The 26,472-nt window shown below is 56.8% G+C and overlaps 2 protein-coding genes across 4 annotated transcripts; one reads left to right on the top strand and one right to left on the bottom strand.

Annotated features, from left to right (window-relative positions):
• The first annotated feature begins 2,648 nt into the window (after window positions 1-2,648).
• On the top strand, window positions 2,649-18,228 carry KHNYN (KH and NYN domain containing). 3 transcript variants are annotated; one of them, XM_044984535.1, is made up of 9 exons: window positions 2,649-2,780; window positions 4,151-4,198; window positions 4,927-5,187; window positions 10,348-11,942; window positions 12,953-13,083; window positions 13,338-13,434; window positions 14,051-14,158; window positions 14,517-14,618; window positions 14,883-18,228. In XM_044984535.1, the coding sequence occupies exons 1-9, from the start codon at window positions 2,778-2,780 to the stop codon at window positions 15,205-15,207; spliced, it is 2,670 nt and encodes an 889-aa protein (XP_044840470.1). In that variant the 5' UTR covers window positions 2,649-2,777; the 3' UTR covers window positions 15,208-18,228. The 3 variants fall into 3 exon arrangements, with proteins under 3 accessions (XP_044840470.1, XP_044840472.1, XP_044840471.1); XM_044984537.1 differs by lacking the exon at window positions 2,649-2,780 and adding an exon at window positions 6,498-6,545 and having other exon boundaries at window positions 4,146-4,198; window positions 14,883-18,227; XM_044984536.1 differs by lacking the exons at window positions 2,649-2,780; window positions 4,151-4,198 and adding an exon at window positions 6,498-6,545 and having other exon boundaries at window positions 4,651-5,187; window positions 14,883-18,227.
• Window positions 18,229-19,997: 1,769 nt separating this feature from the next.
• On the bottom strand, window positions 19,998-21,826 carry LOC123347165. Its single transcript, XM_044984541.1, has 2 exons — window positions 21,564-21,826; window positions 19,998-21,128 (listed from the first exon to the last, which is right to left on the bottom strand). Exon 2 carries the CDS (start codon window positions 21,112-21,114, stop codon window positions 20,083-20,085), a length of 1,032 nt encoding a protein of 343 aa, XP_044840476.1. The 5' UTR covers window positions 21,115-21,128; window positions 21,564-21,826; the 3' UTR covers window positions 19,998-20,082.
• Between the last annotated feature and the right edge of the window lie 4,646 nt (window positions 21,827-26,472).

The following is a 26,472-nucleotide window of genomic DNA, read 5'->3' as shown; positions in this document are numbered from 1 at the left end:
GAATATGAGCACCACTATGGACTATTTCCCGCTACCTGAAACCTGCATATGGGCCTTTAATGTCCAAATTCATGGGAGAAATGTCAGCAATTTGTCAGCCGTGAATTAAAATAAACATAAAGGAACTTTGCACATTAACAAAGTGTTGTTTGGTTTTGCCACCACCCCCTTGTTTAAGTTTTTTGTGTGGACTTTTTTTTAAAGGTAAGAACTGGGAATGAAAGAGGAAACAAAAGGGATTGGCAGTGAGGTGTAGAGGACTGGAGTGAGGGTCCCGACTCCTGGTTCTATCCCCAGCTCTGGGAGAGGAGTGGAGTCTAGTGGTTAGAGCAGCAGGGTTAGGAGCCAGGACTCCTGGGTTCCATTCCAGCTCTGGGAGGGGAGTGAGATCTAGTGAATTGTTCCCCAGCTGCCCCACCCCAGAGCTGGCTGCATTTCAGTGGGTGGGTGAACACTTCCCTGCTGATAGTCTACAAAGCTTGGCAGTAGAAACGTGTCCATCTCACTGAGACCCCTTTGGGGCAGTTCACAAAGGGTTAAGAGAAGGCAGGGCAGGGCAGGGCTGGGGGAGGGATGAATGGAGGTTTATAGATGACCCCGCCCCCAGGAAGCTGGAAGCCACTGGCTGTATCAGGTGCATAGGACAGGTGTTTGGGACTCAGGACACAGCTCTGCCACTGAGTTGCTATAGGACCTTGGGTAAGTCCCTTTGCCTCTGTGCCTCAGTTTCCCCCTCACCCTGTGTCTGTTCAGACTGTGAGCTCTTCAGAGGCCACGACTGTCTGTGCAGCACCCGGCACAACGGGGGCCTGATCTCCGTGCAGGGGCTCAGAAAATATGAGTCAGCCACACCTGGCGGGGGGGCTGGAAGCCTCAGACTTTCCTCCCATTCATACAAAGAGTCAGCTGCACAAACCCACTTCCCCGGCCAGGGCGCCCCCGCCCCTGCCTCGCCCTGTGTCACAACCTGGAATTTCCCAGCTGGGCCGGGCAGTGGTGGAAGGGGACCTCTAAGGGGGTGAGGAGAGCAGTGACAGCCAGAGAGGGTGTATGGGGCCAGATAGAATGGATGGATGGCTGGAGAGATAGAGGGCTTGGGGATGGATAGACGGAGGGGCGGATGGATGGATAGATGGGGAGATGGATAGATACATAAAGCAGGGGTCCCCAACGTCCTGGCTGGTGGTCGAGCATCTGCCGAAATTCGGCGGCATTTCAGCGGCGACACCTCTGGATGATGCCACTTGCCGCCGACAAGCGACGCCATCGAGTTTGGTGGCATTTTGGCGGATGCTCGATCGCCGCCACGGTCCTTCATCTGGCGGGCGCCAGACGAAAAGGTTGGGGACCAATGACATAAAGGATGGATGGAAGGATAAAGAAGCATACGGATGGATAGACAGGGGGATGGACGGACAGACAGAAGGGTTTGGGGATGGATGAACAGGCAGGCAGAGGCACAGCCAGCCATGGGGAAAGTGTGCAGAGGCCAGTGGAGGGGGCACAGGGCACCAGGCAGGGCAGAGACTGGCAGAGGGGGCGCCTGGAACCGGGTGGGGTAGAGGCCAGAGGAGGGGGGGTGCTTGGCACCAGGCAGGGGCAGAGGCCAGCAGGGGGGGCCCCTGGCACTGGGGGGGGGGGCAGAGGCTGGCGGGGGGGGCGCCTGGCACCAGGCCGGAAAGAGGCCGGCAGGGAGAGCGCCTGGCACCAGGTGGGGCAGAGGCCAGCGGGGGGGGGCCCTGGCACTGGGGGGGGCAGAGGCTGGCAGGGGGGGGCGCCTGGCACCAGGCCGGAAAGAGGCCGGCAGGGAGAGCGCCTGGCACCAGGCAGGGGCAGAGGCCACCCAGAGGATTCAGGGGGCCTGGGGCAAAGCAATTTCGGGGGCCCTTCCATAAAAAAAAGTTGCAATACTATAGAATACTGTATTCCCGTGGGGGCCTGGGGCAAATTGCCCCACTTGCCCCCCCGGGTGGCCACTCAGGGGCTGAGGCTGGCAGGGGGGGCGCCTGGCACCGGGTGGGGTAGAGGCCAGAGAAGGGGGCATCTGGCCCCGGGTGGGGGGCGGAGGTGGGGGGGTGTCGCCTGGCACCAGGCGGGGGACGGAGGCGGGCGGGGGGGCTCGCCTGGCATGGGGAGGCAACTGGTACTGGACGGAAGAGGAGGCTGGCGAGGGGGGGCGCCTGGCACAGGGGGCGCCTGGCACCGGGCGGGACCGGAGGCCGGGGGGGGGGGCGCCTGGCACGGGGGGCGCCTGGCACCGGGCGGGGGCGGAGGCCGGCGGGGGGGCGCCTGGCACCGGGCGGGGGCGGAGGCCGGCGGGGGGGGGAGGGGCGCCTGGCACGGGGGGGGCGCCTGGCACCGGGCGGGGGCGGAGGCCGGGGGGGGGGCGCCTGGCACCGGGCGGGGGCGGAGGCCGGCGGGGGGGGGGCGCCTGGCACCGGGCGGGGGCGGAGGCCGGCGGGGGGGGGCGCCTGGCACGGGTGGGGGGGGCGGAGGCCGGCGGGGGGGGCGCCTGGCACCGGGCGGGGGCGGAGGCCGGCGGGGGGGGGCCACCTGGCACGGGTGGGAGGGGCGGAGGCCGGCGGGGGGGGGGGCGCCTGGCACGGGTGGGGGGGGGCGGAGGGCGGCAGACACAAGGGCCGGGGGAAGTGAAACTGCGCAGCAGCTGGAGCCTCCCCGGGCTGCTCGGGGCCCCGCGGGGCGGAGCGGAGCCGCCGTCAGCGCTTCCGCCTCGCTGCGTCGCCCGCAGCCTGGCAGGGGCAGCCCGGACCCGGGCTATGGTGAGTGGAGCCTGGTGGGGGGCGGGTGTCTGGGAGCCAGGACTCGGGGGTCTGTGCGCGGCTCGGGGGGGGCTGGGAGGGAGTCAGGACGCCTGGGTTCTAGCCCCGGCTCTGGGAGGGAAGTGGCATCCAGGGGGCAGGGAGGGGGCTGGGAGTCAGGACTCCTGGGCTCTATCCCCAGCCTCGGGAGGGGAGTGGGCTCTAGGGCGGTGGTTCTTAACCTTTACTGCCGCCTGCACCTCTTTGGGTCTCAAACTATGTTCTCGCCCCCTTCAATCTAGGTCTATTTTTGTTTGTATATTACAGTAATCCTTAAAAATGTGTAATGTTAATAACTACATGGGTTTGATGAAACAAAGTAGTTGTACTTACATGCCTGTGCTTAATTTGTGTTTTGGATGATTTACTTTCTAAGAAAATCTGGCCTGTCCGGCACCCCCAGAAAGGGCCTCTCACACCCCCAGGGGGTGCATGCACCCCAGGTTAAGAACCACTAGTCTAGGGGATAGAGTGCTGGGAGCCAGGACTCCTGGGTTCTATCCCTGGTTCTCCTGCAGGCCTGCTGGCTCACCTTGGGCAAATCCCTTCCCCTTTGGATGACTCAATTTTCCCATCTGTACAATGGGGAAGACGATCCTGACCCTCTTCGTGAGGTGCTGTGGAAGAGCCAGGGATTACTGGTCACCCACCAAACTTGTATCCCCTTGATGTACTCTGGTATCATTTATTATGAGCCATTATATATTATTTATAATTCACTAGTTACTATTTATAATTGTTATTATGCATTGTATATTAAATCAAACATTGTGATTATTCCATTTATTTAGTCAGATTGGTTATATATGTATAATTAATGAGTTACCATTTATAATTCAACGTTATTATGAACTGTATATTTATTGTGAATATTATAAGATGTTTATTATGAGCAATTACTTATGACATGAATTACTATTCATTGTTATTGTGTATTGTATATTTATTATTCATTATGAATGAGCATATATTTTATAGTTCATTAATTACTATATATAATACATTTTTATGATTTGTATATTAATATGATTATTTATTTTAGATTGATTATACATTATTTGTAATTCATTGGTATTATGTACTGTAGATTAATTATTGTGATTATCATTGATTGACTTTGGTTGATTGTAGATTATTTACAGTTCATTAGTTACTGTTAGTATTAGTACTATTAGTTATAGTATACTATAATTTATCTTTACATATTGTATGCTAATTATTATTGTATATTTATGATCAATTATATATAATTTGGAATACATAATTTAGTATTATCTTGCAGTATTAACTTATAATATCTCATATATTAATTATTATCTATTTTTTGTTAGCAGTGGTCAAAGACCCAAGCCAGCACTACAGAAACGTTTGAAACTCAGGTAGGAAGACGTCTGCGTGGTGATTCTGACCCGGGTTAAACCCACACTTTTAGTTGGTTCCCAGAATGGCTGATTTTGGTCAGCTGGGAACCATCTGGAGCATTAAACGAAGATCAGAGCATTTACACTGGAGTCGCTGGGCTGGATTAAAGCTTGATCCCGATGTAGCTTGTGTCCAGATGTAATCAGCTGGGGCGGGGTGGGGGGAATATTTACCAATACCCCAGTGCAATCTCTAGTGTGGATGCGCTTATACCAGTAGAAATGTGCTTCCACCAATGTTTATTCCCCTTCCTGTCTGGGAATAGTTGGTTTGCTGCTCGGGTCGGGCATTCAGACTACGCAGGCGGCAGATCAGCGGGGGCACATCTTCGTGGCGGAGATAGCCCGGGGGTCGGCACTTGCCTCAGCCCAGCGCATTGTGGGAGCCAGAGTCTGTGTCCCTGGGACTTCTGGGGGCGTTCCCCATGATCCTTTGTGCTGCACCAAGCTGCTCCCAGTGCATTGTGGGAGCCCTCTTGGGGAGTTATGGGACGGCACTGCAAGACTAGGGGGTAGCCTGCGTTGCCAATGCAAAATCTAGGCCCCCCTCCCCACCCGCCAGCCAGGTCACCTCACCCGCCTCTCCCCCGTCGCCTGCCCGCCCAGCGCCCGCATTGCCCACCACCCTCACCTGTGAATTAACGATGACCAAGAATTAACCCCTCCCCCCGTGGCTGTCCAGGCAGGCCGAGGTGGGCACCGTGGCGCCAGGTGGTGCCATGGAGACGGGCGCCGTGGCGACGGGGGCGCTGGACGAGTTTGCAGTCCCCGCGGAGGCCCGGGCAGCCGTCATGGAGCAGCGGCCGCGCATCGAGCGGCTCTTCGGCGTGGGGCTCAACGTGCTGGGGGTGCTGGGCGCCGGGCAGGGCCCGTCCCGCGCCCCAGGGGGCGCCGGGCAGATCTGGCTGCAGCTGCAGGGCCCTCAGCACGACCTGCAGAGAGCAAAGGTAATGGGGGGGCTGCTGGGTTCTCCCCGAACACCCCCACCTCCCCCCACGTCCCCCTCCCCCGAGATACCTCCATCTCCCCCCACGCCAGACACTCCCCGTCCCCCGTCCCCCCATCCCTGTCCCCAACCCCCGACACGCCCATCCCCATACACACCCCCATCTCCCCCCACGTCCCCCTCCCCCGACATACCTCCATCTCCCCCCACGCCAGCCACTCCCCGTCCCCCACCCCCATCACCACATCCCTCCCCCGAACCCCCGACACAACCATCCCCATCTCCCCCGACGCCCGCCACCCCCACACTCCTGTCTTCCATCCCCCAACACCCCATCCCCCAACAGACACACCCGTCCCCATACATATCCCCATCTCCCCCGCCACACTCCTTTACCCCATCCCCCAACACCCCATCCATCCCCTCACACCCCCATCCCCCGACACCTCCCCATCCCCATACACATCCGTATCTCCCCCCACACCTGCCATCCCCATACTCCCGTCCCCTACTCCCCCATCTCTCTCCATGCCCACCATCCCCCACACTCCCATTCCCAGTTCCCCCATCTCTTCCCATGTCTGCCATCCCCACAATCCCGTCTCCCATCCTCTGATACACACCCTGTCCCTCACCCCCAATCCACCCCCTCACACCTCCTATCACCTCACACACCCCTGAGCTCCCATCCCAACCTCTGACACACACCCCATCACCTGACACCTCCCCATTCCCTCACACCCCATCCCCTGACACTTTCCTACCCCCGCAGACCTCCATCCATCTCCCCTCACCCCCATCCCCCCATGCTTCTGTCCCACATCCCCCGAAACACCTACCCATCCCCTGACACCCCCATTCATTCCCCCAACCCCAGACATACACCCCCATCCCCATAAACACACCCCCATCCTCAGACACTTCCCCATGCCCCCAACACACACACCCATCCTCCCACACCCCCATTAACTCATGCCCTTCATCCCCCCTTTAATTATCTGTCACCATACACACACTTCTAGCTAGACATGTATTCTTCGATCCCCCATACACCCCTTCCATCCCTCCACCCTTCCACCCACCCTGTCCATCCATCTATCTATCCATCCATCCATCCATCCATGGCCCTTCACCCTGTCCATCCATCCATCCTTCCATCCACAGCCCTCTACCCATCCATTCACCCACCCTGTCCATCCATCTATCCATCCACCCACCCTTCCACACACCCTGTCCATCCATCCGACTGTCCAGCCAAAAAGTCCTCTCCACCATTTCTAAGCTCTTTGTAAAATGGGTAACTTTTTCCAGCTTTTGTGCAGAAATATAAATCCACCCTCAGACTGTACAGCAGCAATGGTGAGTGTGCGTATAACCATAACACACTCACCTGGCGTGTGCATGTGTCCCAGCCCCGCCTGTGTAAATATATCACGTGTGGATACTGACAACCATGGCCATCGATACTGATCACAAACCAGCAGGAGTGCAGAGCTCAGCACGATATATGTGTGTGTGTGTGTATCACAACCGTGAGTGTGAGATAACACTAAAGGGGTCTAATACACACACAGCCCCCACCTCCCTTGTATGTGTTTCTATCACAACCCTGCATGCGGGTGTCACAATTCCAAAGGGATTCAGTCCCTAAGGAATTTAACACCCCCCTCCCCAGTGTGTGTGTGTGTGTGTCCCAACACCTTGTGAGTAGGTTTCACACCATCTTGTGTGTGACACCTCCGGGTGTAGCTCCGCCAACACCCCGTGTACAGTTCAACCTCATGACTCTGCTTCTCTCTGTGTTTACATTTGGTAGTTAACTCATATCGCCTAAACCTCCCCACACCTCTCTCCGCCCTGGGTGAATTTCGATATACCCTGCGACCTCTAGATTGTCGCTCACTCCCGGGTTCTGCCCCAGTTGTTCTAACATTGAGTCTCTGCGTCTTCACACCATTCCTTGCCTCTGAAATCGATTGATGAATTTTTAACCAGTATTTATGCAGCCTGGACCCCACCACAGTCAGTGGGGCCAGATCCCAGCTGGGGTCAATGGGCCGTAGCTCCATTGGAGTCAATGGGCCAGATCCCAGCTGGGGTCAATGGGCCGTAGCTCCCCTGGAGTCAATGGGGCCAGATCCCAGCTGGGGTCAATGGGCTGTAGCTCTATTGGAGTCAATGGGGCCAGATCCCAGCTGGGGTCAGTGGGGCCAGATCCCAGCTAGGGTCAATGGGCCGTAGCACCATTGGACTGAATGAGTCATACCCCAGCTGGGGTCAATGGGCTGTAGCTCCATTGGAGTCAATTCGGCTAGATGCCAGCTGGGGTCAATGGGCCGTAGCTCCACTGGAGTCAATGGGGCCAGATCCCAGCTGGGGTCAATGAGGCCAGATCCCAACTAGGGTCAATGGGGCCAGATCCCAGCTGGGGTCAATGGGCCGTAGCTCCACTGGAGTCAATGGGGGCAGATCCCAGCTGGTGATCAATTAGCCGTCGCTCCTTTGAAGTTGATGAGAACAGCTCCCCAGTCCAGTGACACTGATTCACAGCCCATTGAGGATCTGGCCCTGTGTTTATATCCCATTGTCCTTCAGTGGCTCAAGAGCGTGGTACCAACCTCAGAGCAAACTTAGGAATCAGGCACGCAGCCCAAACTGGCTGGGAGTTCTGTGCTGAGATGTCACTAATCGATTCTCAAGTGTGAACTCCTTAGGCACTATCACAGCCTTAGCATGGAGTCCCAGACAGTCCCCCTCGGGTACCCCAATCTGTCTCAACACCAGGGGAGCCTACCGTTGTGCCAGATGGTCCCTCATCCCAGGAATCACAGCAATATTCAGCTTCTTCCCCGCCACAAAGAACCGGTCGCTTACCTAGCTCAGTGACACCTTCGACCTAATGCCGAAGACAGCCCTTGTAGTCAGTCCTGTAATAGGCTATATCCAGTTCTGTTACACAGGAAAAGGAAACAAGGGTAAAGCGGGTAACACATACACACCAGTGAGTTCCAAGCTGAGGTATAAAAAGGAACACATTTCTATAATACACCAGCTGTATATGTCCTCCAGGGCTAGCCCAGGCCAAGCACGGGAGATCTTTTGCTTGTGCTTAGTCCTCACCCCGCCACGTCTAAGCAGCATAAAGACACAGCTCCTCCTCGTTAGGGCCTTTTCCTCCTTTCCCCCTCTTCTGCTCTGAGCTAGAAACTCAGCCGACAGGAGGCACCGGGTTGCTCCATGGGGGGTGGGGGAGCAAAGGACAAAGTCTCGCAGCCTCTTTAATGTCCCGCGATTGTCTGGCGTTGCTGGGACAGGAGGTTGCTATTGGTGCCCAGCATTTTGCCCATGTTCATGTCTTGCCCCTGCCCTCTTCATTTGACACCCGTTCATGTCCCTGTCCTGGTGATTCACAGGGCAGATATGACCCCCCGAGCAGGGATACCGGCGAGATTAACGCAGGTTTAATGATTTCACCAGGTAGGGTTGCCAATTTGGGTTGGACGTATTCCTGGAGGTTTCATCACATCACATAATATTTCATCAAAGACTAATCTTTAATTCCTGGAAACTCCAGGACAATCCCGGAGGGCTGGCAAACTTATCCCCAACACTAACGCACAGGGGAGCCAGATGGGTGCCCACCCCCTATTTGTCAGTGTTCAGTTGAGGCCTGGGGCCCTTGGCATGAGCTGGCACCTGGTCTGCCAGTATCACTCCCTCTGGTTTATTCTGGAAGGCGAGAGGCCCTACAGGGAGCTGACCTGCCATAACGCTCCAGCACCCTAGGAAGTGATTGGATTTCAGGACACGCCCCTGGCTGATTTTGCTTTCGATTCCACCCCAAGCGGCAGGGAATTTTTCTTCTGCTGTGGGCGTGAAACCGACAGGGGGGAAATTGCAACCAAAATAACCATCTCCTCACCCCGCCCCCCCCGCCCAGTCACGCCCACGCGCTGATCAGCTTTGCACACGGTGGTTTAGGAAGTACATGCAGCTGCAGAAGCCCAGGGCTGGGCTAGCAGGGGACTGCGAGTCAGGAGTGAGGGGCACCTGCAGAGCTGGGGGTGGGGGCTGGGACAGCAGGGGGCTGTGGGTCAGGATTGAGGGGCATCATCACACACCCTTTGTAGCCATTATTAATTCTGATAAGGGCAACTAGTGGGGTGTATGGAGATAGACAGATAGATAGATAGATAGATAGAGGGGGTGGATGGGAACAGATAGGTAGGTAGGTAGACAGATAGATAGAGGGGGTGGATGGGAACAGATAGGTAGGTAGGTAGACAGATAGATAGAGGGGGTGGTTGGGGATAGATAGATAGATAGATAGAGGGGGTGGTTGGGGATGGATGGATAGATAGGTAGGTAGATAGATAGATAGAGGGGGTGGATGGGAATACGTAGATAGATTAGATAGAGAGGGTGGATGGGGATAGATAGATAGATAGTTAGGGAGTGCATGGATTAGGGTGACCAGATGTCCCGATTTTATAGGGACAGTCCCGATTTTTGGGTCTTTTTCTTATATAGGCTCCTATTACCCCCCACCCCCATCCCGATTTTTCACATTTGCTGTCTGGTCACACTAGCATGGCGCAAGGATGGATAGATGTTAGAGATTTGTACGGATACAGTGATAGAGAGCGAGTGGGGGTTTGCATGAGGATAGGTAGATACATGTGATCATATAATTAAAACCTGTGTGGTGATGTATGCGTGGGAGGAGGCAGAGTTAAGATTACCCAGACCTCTGCAATTCTGGCATTTCCTAACTTTTGAGTGCTGGGTTTGCATCTTAAAAAAAATTCATTTAAATGCAGATTTTGTTTGTATACAAACATATAATTATGTATCAGGGCCCCATTGTTCTGGATGCTGCACAGACCCTGACCAAGATCAGGGCCCCATTGTGCCAGGTGCTGCACAGACCCTGACTGAGATCAGGGCCCCGTTATGCCACGTGTTGCACAGACCCTGACTGAGATCAGGGCCCTGTTGTGCAAGTTGTTGCACAGACAGTCTTTGCCTCAAAGAAAGCTCCAGACCAGCGCTGAGCAGTACAGGGCTCATGACACACAGTGAGAAGTTCTGATTCCAGCCAGCAGAGGGCACATTCTTGGCAGCCAGTGTCCTAACCCTGTCCCTGTGTTGTGTCCTCCAGGAGTACATCAAGGGGCTCTGCAGCCCGGAGTTGAGCCAGGAAGTCTGCTACCCTAAGGACATGCAGTGCGTCTTTGTGGGAGCTCAAGGTCTCTTCCTGGACTGTCTCACTAAGGGGACCTCTGCCAACCTGGTCCTGCTCAGCCCAGGCTCCCTGCTGGTCTCAGGCCTAGCCGAGGCCTTCGTGATGGCCCAGAGCCGCATCCAGGAGTTCGTGGAGAAGTACCAGAAGACGCCCCGGCTACCGGAGGAGCAGGAGGCCCTGGTGAAGAAGGCCTTCCGGGAGCTGGTGGAGTCCCATGACGACAAGCATGCCATAGACCTTCTTATCCTGCCCACCCCGCTCAAGGAGGAGCTGCTCAGCCTAGTGCGGGACATCCAGCAAGAAGCTGGGGAATGGGAACCGAGGAATGTACTGTGGGTGCCACCGGTCATCAGTCAAGACCAGCCGCCGTGGTGGGAAGCCAAAGCGACAGGTGGGGCTAGGTCTCAGGGATGGCCCCAGGACTTCTTTGACCTCAGTAGACCTCCAGATCAGACCAGGCATCAGGACTCCAGGTCTGGCAACCCAGGCATTTCTCAGGACCAGGCAAAGCTGGGGGAGGAGGCCTCCGAGAGGCCAGTGCTTTACAAACGGTCGTCGAAGCCCATCCCAGGTTTGGACGCCAGCCAGCAGGCTCAAGACTTGATGTTTCCTGCCACCCAGGACAGGGTGAGAGAAGAGGAGGAAAGGGGGCCAGAGGAGAGCAGCCAGGAGGAGGAGGAGGAACTGTCGGCTGGGGCCCTGTCATCATCGTGGACAGAGAAGGAGTTCAAGATGAGGCTGAACTTCTTCAAGACTATGGGCTACGAGGAGCAGGTGGTGAAGAAGGTGCTGCTGGAATGTGGGGTGCAGGAAGCCCCCTCAAAAATCTTGGACAGGGTCCAGATGGAGCAGGCCTCCTTCTCCCAGCAGGAGCATGGCCCTGCACCCTTCCAGGAGCCCGGGGCAAGCGGGATGTCTTCTCCTCCTCCTCCTCCTCCTCCTCCGCCACCAGAGACGACCCAAGATGAACACGAATACCTGCTGGAGGTCATCAAGTCAGCAGCAGCCAACTGTGGCCACTCGCCCAGCGAGATCCCAGCTGAGATCTGGACAGGGGTCCCCTTGGCCGGCCTGCTGAGAAGGCTCAATGAGAAAGCCAGCCACCAACAGGAGGCCAGGGTTAAAACTAGGCTGGAGCACAGAGGCAGCTGCAGAGATGGAGAGCTGGCCCTCTCAAATGGCAAGGAGTCTCCCCAGGGTCAACATCACTGCGAACCAGGGAGGAAAGGCGGGTCTCCTATCCACAGGGGAGTCCGTGGCCCACCTCCCCTCCCAGAAGGCTCCGATTTCCCCATGGATGTGACCTCCGTAGCTTCCCCTGCATGGGCTTCCGAGGAGAGCCAGCCAGCTGAGGACGTGTACCCAGTGCCAGTGGGCCCAGTGCCGACGGTGACTGGAGCCCAGCGGTTCAAGGAAGCCATCCAGACACCCTTCAAGCTCATTTTGGCCAACACGCCAGGGAAAAAGAACCTAAGGAGGGTCATTATCGATGGCAGCAATGTAGCCATGGTGTAAGTAGCCTGTGTTGCTGCGTCTTGCTCTGACACCTAGGGCATGGTGGGTGGTGAGCTCAGCTAAGAAACCAGGATGCTTGGTCAGCTGAATACCTGTTAATCCCATTGATTTAGGTCTTGCAACTTGTCCGCAGGTCTCAGTACACCTCAACTAGACCTCAAGATAGTAACTTTTCTTTTTGTAGGCCTCAAAACCAGACTGGGCCCCAGCATTTTATGGTTGACTTGTCCATAGACCTCAGGACCAGAGTAGGCCTGGAGAATCTAGGCTTGATGTGCCTTTAGGGCTCAATATGCCTTAGGAGCAGCTAAGCTCTTAAGATTGTAGGCTTGACTTTCCTGTAGGCCTCAAGACCCAAACAGGCCCCAAGACTCTAGGCTTCACTTTCCTACAGGCCTCAAGATCAGATCAGGCCCTAAATCTCTATGTTTGATCTGGCCATAGGTCCCAAGAACAGACTAAGACCCTAGATTTGGCATTCCTGTAGGCCTCAAGACTCTAGGCTTGACTTGACCATAGACCTCAAAATCAACCTAGGCTGCAGGTTTCTGTGTTAGATTTTCCTGCCCTTAAGACCAATCTAGGCCCCAAGACCATAGGCTTGACTTGTCTGTAGGCCTCAGGGCCTAGTTTGCTCTTGAGGTCACCACAGGAATGTTGAGCTTAGAGTCCTGAGGGATAGTTTAGTTTTGAGGCCTATGCACAATCCAGTCTCAGGTTCTGGAGCCTGGTCTAATCTTGGAGCCTATGGGAACGTCAAGCCTTTGATCTTGGGGCTTCATCTGGATTTGAGCTCTCCTAAGGCCCTATGCTTGACTAGTCCGTAGGCATCAGTTGACTTCAAGACCAAACCAGCCCCAATTCCTCTCCCGCACCTGGCGTAGAGCTCAGAACTCTAGGGCTGCCCTATTGCATTGGCCCGTCTTCCCCTGTGCCTAATCCTGTACCAGGGGAACCCAGTGCCGGTGCCTCTGTGTCTCAACATCGCCTTCCGTCCCTCCTGTAGGCACGGCTTACACCAGTTCTTCTCCTGCCGGGGCATTGCTCTGGCTGTGCAGTATTTCTGGGACCGTGGGCACCGGGAGGTGACGGTCTTTGTGCCGCAGTGGCGAATGGAGAAGGTGGCCAGGGTGGAAGGTAAGAAGGGAGGTGGGGTGATGATGGACCTTTACAGCCCTGTGTGACACTGTCCGGGCCTGCCCCCTAGGGCCCACTACCCCACCAGGCTGGCCCCCTGGGGCCCCTTGCTACCCTGCCATGAGCTCCCCCCCCGGGCCCCTCGTTACCCCACACCACCCTGCTCCCTAGGGCTTGGTGCTCACCCACACAGACCCACCTCCTAAAGCCTCGCCCTGCCCCCCAGCCTCACCCCATTTCCCCTCCTCCCCCAGAGAAACATTTCCTGACCCAGCTGCAGGACCTGAGTCTGCTGTCTCTGACGCCTTCACGTCAAGTGGCCGGGAAGCGCATCACATCCTATGATGACAGGTAAACCTGGGGCTCCCTCCCTGCCCCCCTCCCAATCAGGGGAGCCCCCCCACACCCTACGCTGCCCCTGCCGGAGGGGCCACCAATGTGGTGCTGTCTCAGCCCAGCTGGCAAAGAGCCGAGGGGCCAGGCCTCGGAGGCCCACCCCCACTGGGCTTTCCAAGCTGCGAGTTGCTACTACACCCGTCTGGTCACATGAGGAACGAAGGGGTGGCTGTGAAGCAGAAAGTCCCTGCAGCTGCAGCTGGGGGTTAATTGAAAGCTGAGCTCCAGAGGTGGGGATGAAATAGAAAAAGAAACCACCTCCCCCGCAGTGCTGTGGTGCCCCTCAATCCTTACCCACAGACCCCTGCTATCCCAGCTCTGACCTCCGCCCCCCAGGCCAGTGGTGCCTCTCACTCGAGACCTGCAACCCACTTAGAGCAGGCAGACAGGGACCCGCTTATGCCCACACTGCTTCCCTATGGGGGACTATGGTTCCACTCATGTTGTGCTGCTGCCACCTTGTGGTCAGTGTCGGGTACAGCTGGCATCTGGGACCCTGCTCTTAGCCTTGTCCTGGAGCCCAGAGCAGGGCCTGGGGTGCTGGGGTCTCACTCTGCCCCCTTCGGGTTAGGTTCATGCTCAGGCTGGCAGAGGAGACCAACGGGGTCATCGTCACCAACGACCAGCTCCGGGACCTCATGCAGGAGTCCAAGAAATGGATCAGAATCATCAAAGAGAGGTGAGGGGGCCAGGGAACGGGACTTGGAGCCCTTCCCCTCTAAGGGGAGCTGGTTCCCACCCAGCCCCCGGGCGGGGACTGGCTGGCTCACGGGGTGGGGAATGGGACACAGGTCCTTTCCCTTCTGGGGGCATCGGGTCTGATCCAGGCCCAGGGTGGCGGAACTGGCAGGCTCAGCGGGGCGGGAATGGGATCTTGGGCCTTTCCCCTCTAGGGGGAGGCACCAGCTTCAACCTGGCCCCAGGGCAGGAAACCAGCTGGCTCAGGGGGACAGAGAAGGGAACACGGAGCCTTTTCCCCTCTAGGGGGTGCCAGGTCTGATCCCGAATGGGATTCTGAACTTCTTCCTCACTCTCAGATTGCTGCAGTTCACCTTTGTGGGGAACATCTTCATGGTTCCAGATGACCCGCTGGGCCGAGAGGGTCCCACCTTGGATGAATTCCTGCAGAAACCCCTCAGGTACCTAGTCATGTGGGGAACCACCTCTCCCGGCCAAACCTCCTTCAGCTGGGGGGGTTTGATTGGCAGAAATGCCCCATGTGCCAAAATCCCTTTAAGGAGATGCTGATTCCTCCCCTTGAAGGCTGGCATTTTTGACTACCAATGCCTGCCTGCCCCCTGCTGGTCAGACTTGGGAACTGCATGCCTGTCCCACTGCCAACCATCTGGGGATCAGGGGGTGGCTGGGAGCTGATGCTAACTTTGCCTCAATGCTCCTCACAGCAGGCCGAAGCCTCCCACTTGTCACTCCTTTGCGGGGCGTGGGGGTCCCTTTCCCGCCCCCAGCCGGCCAGCCTCCCAGACGGAGGTGCTGCAGCTGCGGGACAGAAAGCCCCCTGGGGACCGGCGGCGGAGGAGACAGCCGCAGGAGGAAAAGGGAGAGGAGGAGGAGGTGGTACGGAAGCCGTGGGAGACTGAGCGGCTGAGGCAGGAGCTCCTGACAATCTTCATGGGTCAGGACCAGAAGGTGGACTTCGTCCTGCACAGAGAGCCCTGTAGCCGGGACCTGAACAAGCTCTCTGAAAACCTTCTGAGCCTCAACTTCTGAGATGCCCACATCAGCCACTGTTGACCCCCTGGGGTCTACCCTCATTCTCCCACCAGCAGGGATCACACCCACCAAAATCCTAGCTGAACTTCATTACCAGCAGTAAGCTATTAACCTCCCACCTGGACCAGCTCTTTACGAGACAACCTTCCATGGTGCATCATGAACAAGGTCTGACCTAATGACCTTCAGGACCAAAATCATGGCCTTTGCCCCACATAACTCCACTGGCTGGTAGCAGCAGAAAGCTGTTATCCTCTCATGTGGACAAGCCCCCCACCAAGTCACCAGGAGGGCTTGAACTCACAGCTGTCAGTGCTAATAACCATTGACCACAGCCATCTGAGCTGCAGGAGTAAGCCCATTAGCTGGTAGAAGTAGCAGGTTGTTATCCTGTGTGAACCAGAATGTTATATAGTAACTGGGTCACCAACCGGGATTGAAGCCACAACGTTAAGTGCCAACATCACAGACGGAGCTAAAGGTGCAACTGTCATTGTCTGGTAGCAGTAGTAGATAGTTATCCTGTTCTGTCGATCACACACGTTGCAGGTGGGTTACTCGCCACATCTCTCTCCACTCATTCCTCTGAGGTTGCGCCTGGCATCTGATCCAGGTACCCCACAGTTAGGACTTAGCCAAATGCTGAAGGACCATTTATAGCTCATCTAGGGTGCCTTCCCAGAGAGACACATCCAGCAGCCCTTCTCTGGCCTGGGGAGAGAGATTGCTGCAGCCGTGGGAGAAACCACCCGAACTTGTCTCATCACCCATGATGGAGAAGGGACAGATCATGTGGTATTTATTTTGGAAAACTGACCGCTATACCTGGAAGCTATGACCAAAGCCACCCATGGGAGAAGCGTTGGCTGATCCTTCTCCAAGCCAACCATTTGTGGTGGCAGTGGCAGCTTGAGGTTCACGAGACAACCTGGCAATGTCCTCCAGACTCAGCCAAGCTTGAGACTCAGAGCCGGGCAGACAGAATGCAAGTGGGTACGGTCTTCTTCATCCTTCATTGCAATTGATGGACGAGGAGGAAGAGGGAGTTGATGAGGAAAGAAAGATTGGAGGAGCCCAAGGTTGGGTCCATACTTCTCCTCCTCTCACCTTGGCCTCTGCCCCCTCAGACCCAGTGAGCCTGTCACATCCCCACCCAGAGTCCATTCCACCGCACCAGCCCAAGGAGATCTACAAGGCTCCTTGCAGGCATCATAGGATACTGGCAAACATGTCCTCCTGCTGCTGCATGTAGATTTCCTGTTCCAGGGACCTGTAGGAAGTCCATAACTCCTGGCTTCCCCTCTGGTCTGTGCTGTAAGCCCACGATACATGGATGCTTCTCCAAGTCCATGCCCTACGCCCTAGATCTACCTCTGCCTGGCTCTAGTGTCAACGAAGCAGAATCTGTTCCAGGTGCCTCCGAGCCAGCGACGGGTGCATTGTGGACCTTAAAGCATGTGTCACTACGGCCTGAGCTCAAAGACGTCCTGGCTGTAGGGGGCTCAACATCTCCTTGCTAGAGCTTCTCTCCAAGCTTTGGCCACCATGCTTCCTCCTTGCTAGCCTGTCTCTTTCTGACCTTGGTCAGCTCGAGTCTTCTTCTCTCTGTCTCCTACCTCTTGCCCTCAGCCAGGCCAAAAATCCCACTCAGGAGAGAGTCCCCTTCTTTGCTCTACCCATCTTTCCTGGAGTCCCAGCTCCTTCAACATCCTATCCATGTACTCCCTACAAAGTCCTCCAAGATCTCATCCCCCACCAGCCACACTCTCCCTAAGCCTCACCCCATCTCAGCTCCATGCTTGGAGATGATCTGACCCACTTGGCACATCTTTCGTCTTCCTGCAATCCATTGGCGTTCTTCTAGCCATGTCTCCTGCATTCCCATCCTCTAAGCCTTGTGTTCTCCACTTTTCTTATCTTGTCTCTATCTCACCAAAGCTGAGGGCTCGGCGGGTCATTACCCAGCCTTATCGACCTTTATACATTCAGCAGCTATTTATGTAAATATGTTTTTTTGATAATAACGATGATAAATAAATGGCGGGGCCCTGTGTGATAAAACTGCATTTTCGTCACCCCAAAATTCAGAGGCTCTGAGGTTGTGGGATACAATTCAGGGTAACCACTGCTCATTGCTCCCCTCCCAGAGCTGGGGATAGAACCCAGGAGTCCTGACTCCTAATCTAGCACCGCAAATGTCAGACCACCCACATGTCCTGGATACGTCTATTTCAGTAAAAGCAGCAAAGAATCCTGTGGCACCTTATAGACTAACAGACGTTTAGGAGCATGAGCTTTCATGGGTGAATACCCACTTCGTCGGATGCAAGTCCTATTTCTATTTCAGTGTAAACCTGGAGCAACACCACTGCAGTCAATGGGTGATTCCAGATGGATGCCAGGGGGGAGGGGAGGGAGGGGGAGCTGAGATCTGAATCTAGCCCTGATCCCAATGCAGTCAGGAGTGATTCTGGATTGACTCAGGGGGAGCTGAAATCACACCAGGATGGGGAACCTAGGGGGTCTGTTTGAGCCCCTCCCCTCCTCAGGAGACATGGGAGGGCACCAGCTCCCAGGACAAACCTAGTACCCTAGTCGCAGACAGGATATTCTCTGTGTCCCCAGAGAGCAAGGGCCCCCCTTGGCACATGGTTCGCACCCCACACCCTCCTGATGGGCCCTGTTTAGATGGGATGGAGATGCCTGAACACAGGGTGGAGGGTAAGGCAGCTAAATTGCCGGGTGATGGGATGGATGGAGGGGGAGAGAGGCAAATTATGTGTGTTGGGGTAGCTCAGTGAGGGGAAAGCAGTGGACGTGTTATTCCTTGACTTTAGCAAAGCTTTTGATGTGGACTCCCACAGTATTCTTGCCAGCAAGTTAAAGAAGTATGGGCTGGATGAATGGACTATAAGGTAGATAGAAAGCTGGCTAGACTGTTGGTCTCAACAGGTAGTGATGAAGGGCTCCATGTCTAGTTGGCAGCTGGTATCAAGTGGAGCACCTCAAGGGTCGATCCTGGGGCTGGTTTTGTTCAATATCTTCATTAATGATCTGGAGGATGGCGTGGGCTGCACCCTCAGCAAGTTTGCAGATGACACTAAACTGGGAGGAGTGGTAGATACTGTGGAGAGTAGGGATAGGATACAGAGGGACCTAGACAAATGAGAGGATTGGGCCAAAAGAAACCTGATGAGGTTCAACAAGGACAAGTGCAGAGTCCTGCACTTAGGACGGAAGAATCCCATTCACTGCTACAGGCTGGGGACCGACTGGCTAGGCAGCAGTTCTGCAGAAAAGGACCTAGGGGTTACAGTGGAGGAGAAGCTGGATATGAGTCAGCAGTGTGCCCTTGTTGCCAAGAAGGCTAAGGGCATTTTGGGCTGTATAAGTAGGAGCATTGCCAGCAGATCGAGGGATGTGATCATTCCGCTCTATTAGACATTGGTGAGGCCTCATCTGGAGTACTGTGTCCAGTTTTGGGCCGCACACTACAAGAAGGATGTGAACAAATTGAAGAGTCCAGCAGAGGGCAACAAAAATGATTAGGGGGCTGGAGCACATGACTTATGAGGAGAGGCTGAGGGAACTGGGATTGTTTAGTCTGCAGACGAGAAGAATGAGCGGGGATTTGATAGCTGCTTTCAACTACCTGAAAGGGGGTTCCAAAGAGGATGGATCTAGACTGTTCTCAGTGGTAGCAGATGACAGAAGAAGGAGTAATGGTCTCAAGTTGCAGAGGGGGAGGTTTAGGTTGGATATTAGGAAAAACTTTTTCACTAGTCAGGTGGTGAAGCACTGGAATGGGTTACCTAGGGAGGTGGTAGAATCTCCTTCCTTAGAGGTTTTTAAGGTCAGGCTTGACAAAGCCCAGGCTGGGATGATTTAGTTGGGAATTGGTCCTGCTTTGAGCAGGGGGTTGGACTAGATACCTCCTGAGGTCCCTTCCAACCCTGAGATTCTATGATTCTAGAATACCCGGACTGAGATCAGGGTCCGTGCCGGGCACTGCACAGACCCCAACTGAGATCAGGGTCCCCATTGTGCCAGGCACTGCACAGACCCTTCGTGAGAATCAGTCCCTGCCCCAATGATCTTAGTCTCCCCAGACAATATGTGGGATCCTCACCCCATTTTACAGCCAGGGAAACCGAGTCACAGAGAAGAACATTCCAAATTGTGTTGAAGGTTTGCGATTGACTCTGGTGCTGAACAAAGTCACAGGAACTGCAGCACTACTTCCCCTAGAGACCCTTCCCTGGCCTTCCCCAGATCCCATACGTCCCGAGTTCCCTGAGCTCCCACTGCCATGACCTCCCCCAAACTGATCCCTGGTCTCCTCCAGGCTGCCATCCCCGCCCACACACACACCTTCCATGGGGTCCTGCAGCTCAGTTGTCACCTGGGGGTCTCTGCTGGGCCAAACCCCATTTCTCCCCTGTACTCCCAGACCCCTTGTGACCTGGATAGCGCAGTGGTAGAACCTGTCCTGTGGGTGCAATACCTGCCTGGGACACTAGGGAAGCTCGGAGAAAGAAAAACGTGTTGCTCCCTTCAGGACTCCTGCGTTCTCTCCCTGGCTCTGGATGGGGAGTCGAGTCTAGTGGTTATGGGGGTGGGGCTGGGAGTCAGGACTCTGGGATTCTATCCCCAGATCTGGGATGGGAGTGGGGTTTAGTGGTTAGATCAAAGGGCCGGCAGCCACAACTCTGTGTCCTCTCCAGACACATTCTATGCCTCAATTTCCCCACCCTGGGAGGGAGCGGGGTGGGATCCAAAGCCATCCCCAGACAGCCGTCGCTAGTGCAATAGAACATCATTTATTCAGCGACAACATTAACCTTTCCCCTACTGCCAGCCTCCCTTCCCCAGTCAGACGCCAGCGTCCCCTGAGTCCGACCAGGGCAGCGGGAGGTTGTCAGGTGACGCGGGGCTACGGGTCACCTTGAGGCAGCGGCAGAAGAGTATAGGCCGGTTCCCCAAGCCCAGGTGATACTGCCACCAGTAGAGCTTCTGCCGGGGCTGAAGAATGATCCGCAGCTCCTCTCCCTCTTCGGCCACGGCCTCCCACTCCTCCTGCTCCGTCCTGAGCCCCAGCCCGCCATAGGCGGGGGGCAGGGAGAACTGGGCCTGGAGCAAGGCCACTGAAAGGTCTGCAGGTGCCGGGGAACCGGCCGTGGAGAAGGTCCAGTTGGCCAATTTCTCTTCCATGCGTCCCACCTTCCGGGTTATCTCGTGGCTGCCGGGGAGAGGCCCGTCCGTCTCGTTCTGGATCAGCTTGATGCATTCCCATGCCCCGAAGGTGCCCCTGTGGACCAGGGAGAGGCCGCCGGGGAGGAAGCTGGCCACGTCCGCGTGGACGGGGAGGACCTCCTGGTGGCCCGAGCTAGAGAAGACCTGGCTGTATAGCCCCCGCTGATCGTCCACACCCAGGAAAGCCAGGTGGGTAGCATCACGAGCGTAGTAGTAGAGTCCATGGCAGGATGCAGGCTCCAGGGGCATCTCCTCTGCTTCGGCCCCCGTGGTCAGGTCAGCCACAGACAGAACCACGCCGCGGGCCAGGAAGATGACGGAGAAGTGGCCGCCCCACGAGGCATAGTGGTCTCCGCCGCGGCACGTGGGGTGCAGGGGGAGGGCATCAGGGCTGGGGGCGGCGCCCAGGTCCGTGGTTCGGTGGAAGGCGTCCCCCCGGAGGATGCAGACGGAGGAGCCGGCAGCGTCGCCCACATAGTGTTCCCCGCCCCGGCAGGCAGGGTGCAGGCCCCGGATCTCCACGGCCTCAGGGGAGTGGCACTCGGACGCCTGGAGGAAGCAGCCCACGTCGGAGCGGACGACGAAGAAGCCGTGAGGGGTGGCGAAGACATCGGTGCCAGGGGAATGTGCCCGTGGGACGATCCCAGCCATGGGGGGCTGAGAGCCTGCGGGACAGCAGAGGGGGAGAGTGAGAAGGGGGGATCCTGGGGAAGCCCCTGCCAGGCGAGTCCAGCCAGATCCTGTGCGGGGGGAAGGGCACCACCGGTCAGGGCACAGGGTGGGGGGAGAATCGGGTGGGCTGATGCCAAGACCAGCCAGGCCCCAGAAGGAGGGGTTGGGGGGAGGATGCGTGTGGGGGAGTCACACCAAGGGGGGGCAGGCCCTGGGTGTGTGTGCGGTGGAGGGGGCCCTGGGCCCCGGGTGGGGGTGTGGAAGCTGGCTCTGCACCGGGCCCCGCGGGTACCCAGCAGCCCAGCGCGGCCTCTGCTCCCCCCACCCCAGAAGGGGGGACCCCCCGAGAGAGGCCCCACTTGCAGAGCCCCCCGGCAAGGGGCGATGGGGCAGCCCGCAAGGGGGCGGGGATGGTCCGCGGATCTCACCGGCGCTGGGAGTGGAGACGCGGCCGTGCGCCCCTCGCCAAGGCGCTGCGCTCCCGGCCCCTGCGCCCCTCTCCAAGGCGCGGCGCCTCACCCGGCGGGGAGCCCGGAGCCTTGCCCGGGCCGGAGATCCGCTCGGCCCGCCCCCGAACGGGATGTCGTAGCTAACGGGGAGGGGAATCGGCCGCCGGCTCCTCCCAACTGCACAGGGCGGGGCCGGGTTTCTGTCGGGGCGGGGCAGGACTCCGGGGTTCTCTCTCTCTGCCTTTGCTGGGACAGGGGGTGATCTAGTGATTAGAGCAGGGGAGGCTGGGGACCAGGACACCTGGGTTCTCTCCCTTGCTCTGGGACGGGAGTGGGGTCTCGTGTGTGTGTGGGGGCTTTGGGACCAGGACTCCTGGGTTTTTTCCCCTGCTATGCGATGGGGGGGGGTCCAGTGATTGGGGGGGGGGCGGGAGGCTGCCTGGGGGGGTCTCTCCCTGGCTCTGGAAGTGAGTCATGCGGAGCTGGAATGCAGCTGGGAGGCAACTGGCCCAGATTCTGCCAGGCTTGCCCTGGATCTGCGGGCCCATCGAGCCTGGTCTGTGAGAGTGGCACCCCCTGGTGGTGAACTGTGGAATAACCTCCTGCCCCCTTTCCTTATTGCTGGGCCATGCCCTGAGCTGCCGCGTTCCCCCGGCTCCCCACCCCGGCACACGGCTCCTCTGCCTTGCTGGCAGTGATCCCCACGAACTTCCCATTGGCCCTTGAGCCTGTTACATTCGTGTGGCAGTGGGTTCCACAGGTCATTCCTGTCCCCATAGCTCTCGGTCCTATTCCTGCTGCCTGCTCCCCCCCCCCGACCCCAGCTCTGTCCTGTGGTGATACCCGAATAACTCCATGCCGGGGGCTCAGGAGGGAGAGGATAGGACAGACACCGGGAGGGGGATGGGGAAGGCTCACTGGGGATGAGATGGGTTTACTGCCTGGGTACCTCCCCCGTACCTGCACCTTGTGTGTCTCCTGCCCCAAGCGCCATTATAGGGCAGCTCTGCCATGTGGGGGCACCATGCCCCAAGCAGCGCTCCTGACTGGCGGGGAAGAGCAGCGAGTTCAGACTTGGTCCCGCAGTGGCTACCGTGGCCGGGAGTGGGCAGAAGCCAATCAGGGCCAAGCGGCCAGTTCAGGTGGAGCAGGATGTAACCGACTGGGGCTGAGCATTCTCCAGGTTGTGAGGGCCAGTGGCTGTGTCATGGGGCCTTTCTCCTCTAGGGGGCACCGACTCCCACCGAGCCCCAGGGTGAGGGAATTGGTGGCTCAGGGAGGCGGGAATGGGACACGGGGCCTTTCCCCTCTAGGTGAACTGGGGGGACAGAAGTTAGAGAATTAAATCAAGGCAGCTCAACCTGCTGCTAGCACTTGCAGCCCTGTACAAAGACAATGATGATCGTCCCGGCTCTCTCCCGCTTTTTAATCTTTCTACAGACCCTGAACCAAGGAGAAACTCAAGGAAATTCCACCCTAGCAACCTGGGGAATGCTGAAAAAATCAATGATCTATCCAGGCTCGACAAATTCTTTGTGCTTCACCAGCAGATCCGACCCCAGAACGATCCCAAAGCAGAATTCAGGCTGCGGGTTATAGCGAGAGAAGACAGAGAGAACATGCCAGGAAATCACCTGTCCCAGGTGATGCAATTTGCAGAGAAGCTAGGGGTGGGGAAGCGGAGAGCTGGGTTTGCGAGCTGGGAGGAGCACGCCAGGAAGTGCTAAGTATGGATTTGAAGGGGCTGATTTGATCCCTTTGATTTCCAGGAGGCCAACGCCCCCCCCCCCAGGTCAACAATAGCATCTTGGTGCTGGTGTTCTCCATCCTTATGAATGCTTAGGGGACCGGAGGCAGTGGGATGCGGTCGGGTGGGTTGTTTTCTTTGGTGAAGTGGATATCCCTGCAGAACAAGATGGGCTTGTGGCCTATGCCGAGGAGATACTGCCAGATGTACAGGTTCTGCTTGCACTCCAGGTTCACCTGAATTGACTCATCTTCTTCTCAGGCTTCATTCCAGTCCTCCTGCTCCATGTGGACACTTCTCCCACCGTACTCGGCCCTGCAGGAGAACTGGAACTGGATGATGAGCTTGGTGAGGGCTCCGGCCCCAAGGGACAGCTCAGCGGAGATGCTCCAATTGTGCTCGATCCTGGACATCTGCTGCTTGGTGTAGCCCACCTTGCAGGTGACCTTGTCAGCCCAGGTGATGGAGGAATCGGAGTCGTTGTGCAGGGTCTTGGTGCACTCCCAGCCGCCGGTTGAGGCACCCTTGGTGAGGGCCCAACCCCCAGGGAAGAAATTGAGCATGTTGGGATGGATGGAGAAGTAGACTGCGGGGGCCGAGCTGCACATGTCATGTCCAGGTAGCACTGAGCCCCCCATTTCTCATCCACATGGATCAGGGGTGGGGCGACAGCGATGCTAAAATAACAGAGTCTCCTGTGGCATTCCAGCTGCAGGGGAGTGTCATCCCCTTTTTCAGCTGTGCTCAGGTCAAGGACCTGGCACATAACCCCCACTCTAGGGAGACGATGAAACAAAGAAACCAGCGTGTGTGTAGTGGTCCCCACCATGGCAGTTGGGATGCAGCTCATGGACCTCGGCCTCAGTGTCTGTGCTCGAGTCCTTCACCACCCGGTCAGAGTCGCCCTTGATGATGTAGATGTTGGATTGTTCATGGGCACCCAGGTAGTGACCCCCACCCTGGCACGCGGAGGGCAGTCTCCAGATCGTGATACCAGTCCCGCTTTTTGGATCCTCTCTCCGCAGGTAGCAGCCCGGCTTGGCACGGACGATGAAGAATCTGCCTTGGCCATGGAAGATGTCTGTGCCTGGGGCGTCCTTGTGAGGGAAACAATGGTCCATCGACAGGAGTCAAATCTTGAGGGAGGAGAAGGGAGGGCAGGACATTAGCTCATCTCATCGTTTGTGAATCTTCAAGCATTAAAGATTCCAACAGCGCTGGTTCCAACAGCGACCAGGCACCTGGGACAGGAGTTGGGCAGATCTGGGAGATGCCTGCAGTGAAGTCTCCTCGATGTGCCCCGCAGGCCTGTCTCCAGGGAGTGACGTTGTCCTGAGGGAGGGTGGAAGGGAGGGGAAAGCCCAGGGTCCTGCTCCGGGAGGTTCCTACTGCACACGGGCTCCCACTCAGCACCGTTGATCTGTGTGACTGGGCCTTGTCTCCTCCGTCTCACCCCATAGTACGAAGGGCTGCCCTGTGTGGAGATAAAGAGGGGAGGGAATATCAACAGTGTCCTGACCTGTAACTTTGTGCCCAGCCAGGAGTCCGTGAATCGAGCTCCCAGGAAAACAACGGACCAAAGTATCCTCAGTCCCAACCTGCAACCCCCCAGCTATCCCAGCCCAGGCTCAGCTCTCCCTCCCCCAGCTCTGCTGGTGCCCCTCAGTCCGAACCCGCAGCCCCCTGCCAACCCAGCCCTGGGGGTCCCCCACCCCATGTTCCAGCTGACAGTCCCACCTGGTAGATGCTCTTGGCCAATGACAGCCCCGCTTGGGGACAGGAGTGAGCTCCCGGGCCGTACCGAGATGACCCTAGGGACCCTAGGGAAGAGCAAAACCAGCCTTGCAATATTCTGGGTGTAAAAGCTGCAGGGAGCTGTTTATTAGAATCCAGAATCATAGAACTACAGACCTAGAGTCATAGAATATCAGGGCTGGAAAGGACCTCAGGAGGTATCTAGTCCAACCCCCTGCTCAAAGCAGGACCAACCCCAACTACACCACCTCCCTAGGTAACCCATTCCAGTGCTTCACCACCCTCCTAGTGAAAGAGGGATTCCTAATATCCAACCTAGACATAGAATCCTAGAAGATTAGGGTTGGAAGAGACCTCAGGGGGCCATTACCTTTCCAGCAGGGCTGGATTAACGTTTTGTGTGCCCGGCTCCAGACATATCTGGGCCCCCATGGGGCATGATTGTAAAAGCCAGGAGATCGACACGGGAGTTGTCTTTGACACAGCACACAGCGCCACAGGTTTTATTTACGGTATTTACACGTTTAAATTGCAGATGGAGGCAGGGTACCGGCAGTGGCAGCCCTAGGGCGAGAAGAATGCAGGCACTAGTGCATATCAACTACATGCTAAAAGAAAAAAAATTGAACAGGAAACACAGTGCGTAAAAGCAGCTAACAAAGGTCAAAGCTGGTCAGAACCCAGCCATGTGCTGCTCCCACTGAAAGGGAACCATCGCACTAGCTCACCCCTCCCATTTCTCATATCAGCGACTGGGACTTGGATGAGATTTTTGTATGAATTTGGGGAGAATTAAAAAAAAACAGTTTAAAACATTTTAAAAATATGGAAAACTTTAATACATTTTATTTAAAGCATCATTATTCCTACTAGTCTTGCTAGTCCTTCCCCCAGGCAGGGAGGCACAGAGACTAGGATCAGGACCAACCCTCCAAATGGAACCAGACCCACATCTCTCCCCACCCCAAACAGGACCAGACCCCCTTCCAGATCAGACTCCTCTATGAACTGACCCCTCTTGCCCCAAACCTCCCCACTGCCTCCCAGAACAGGGCTCCTCCCAAACCTCTGTTCCCAAACCACAATGTGCAGCCAGACCACTCTCAGGCCCCCAACTCCAGACCCACCCCCTGCTGTGGATTTACCTGTTTTCCTCGGAACAGAATTGACCTGGGCCAGGCCATACCTGGCTGTAGCTTGGCCAGGTGCACCTCTCCACCGGGCCAGGAGCACAGGTGGCCCAGGGGCGCTCCGAGGGGCAGAGGGCTCAAGTCACCCCCTGGGGTGCTGGTGGGGGGGATGGGGCAGGAGGTGCTGGGGTCTCCCTCAGGGGCGCTGGTGGGGGGATGGGGTGGAGGGGGTTGCTGAGGGGGGGATGAGACAATG

This window comes from Mauremys mutica, chromosome 13, assembly GCF_020497125.1.
Source record: "Mauremys mutica isolate MM-2020 ecotype Southern chromosome 13, ASM2049712v1, whole genome shotgun sequence".
NCBI classification, from domain to species: domain Eukaryota; kingdom Metazoa; phylum Chordata; order Testudines; family Geoemydidae; genus Mauremys; species Mauremys mutica.
The sequence above is the reverse complement of the archived record's forward strand: the minus strand, read 5'-3'. Positions and strand labels throughout refer to the sequence as shown.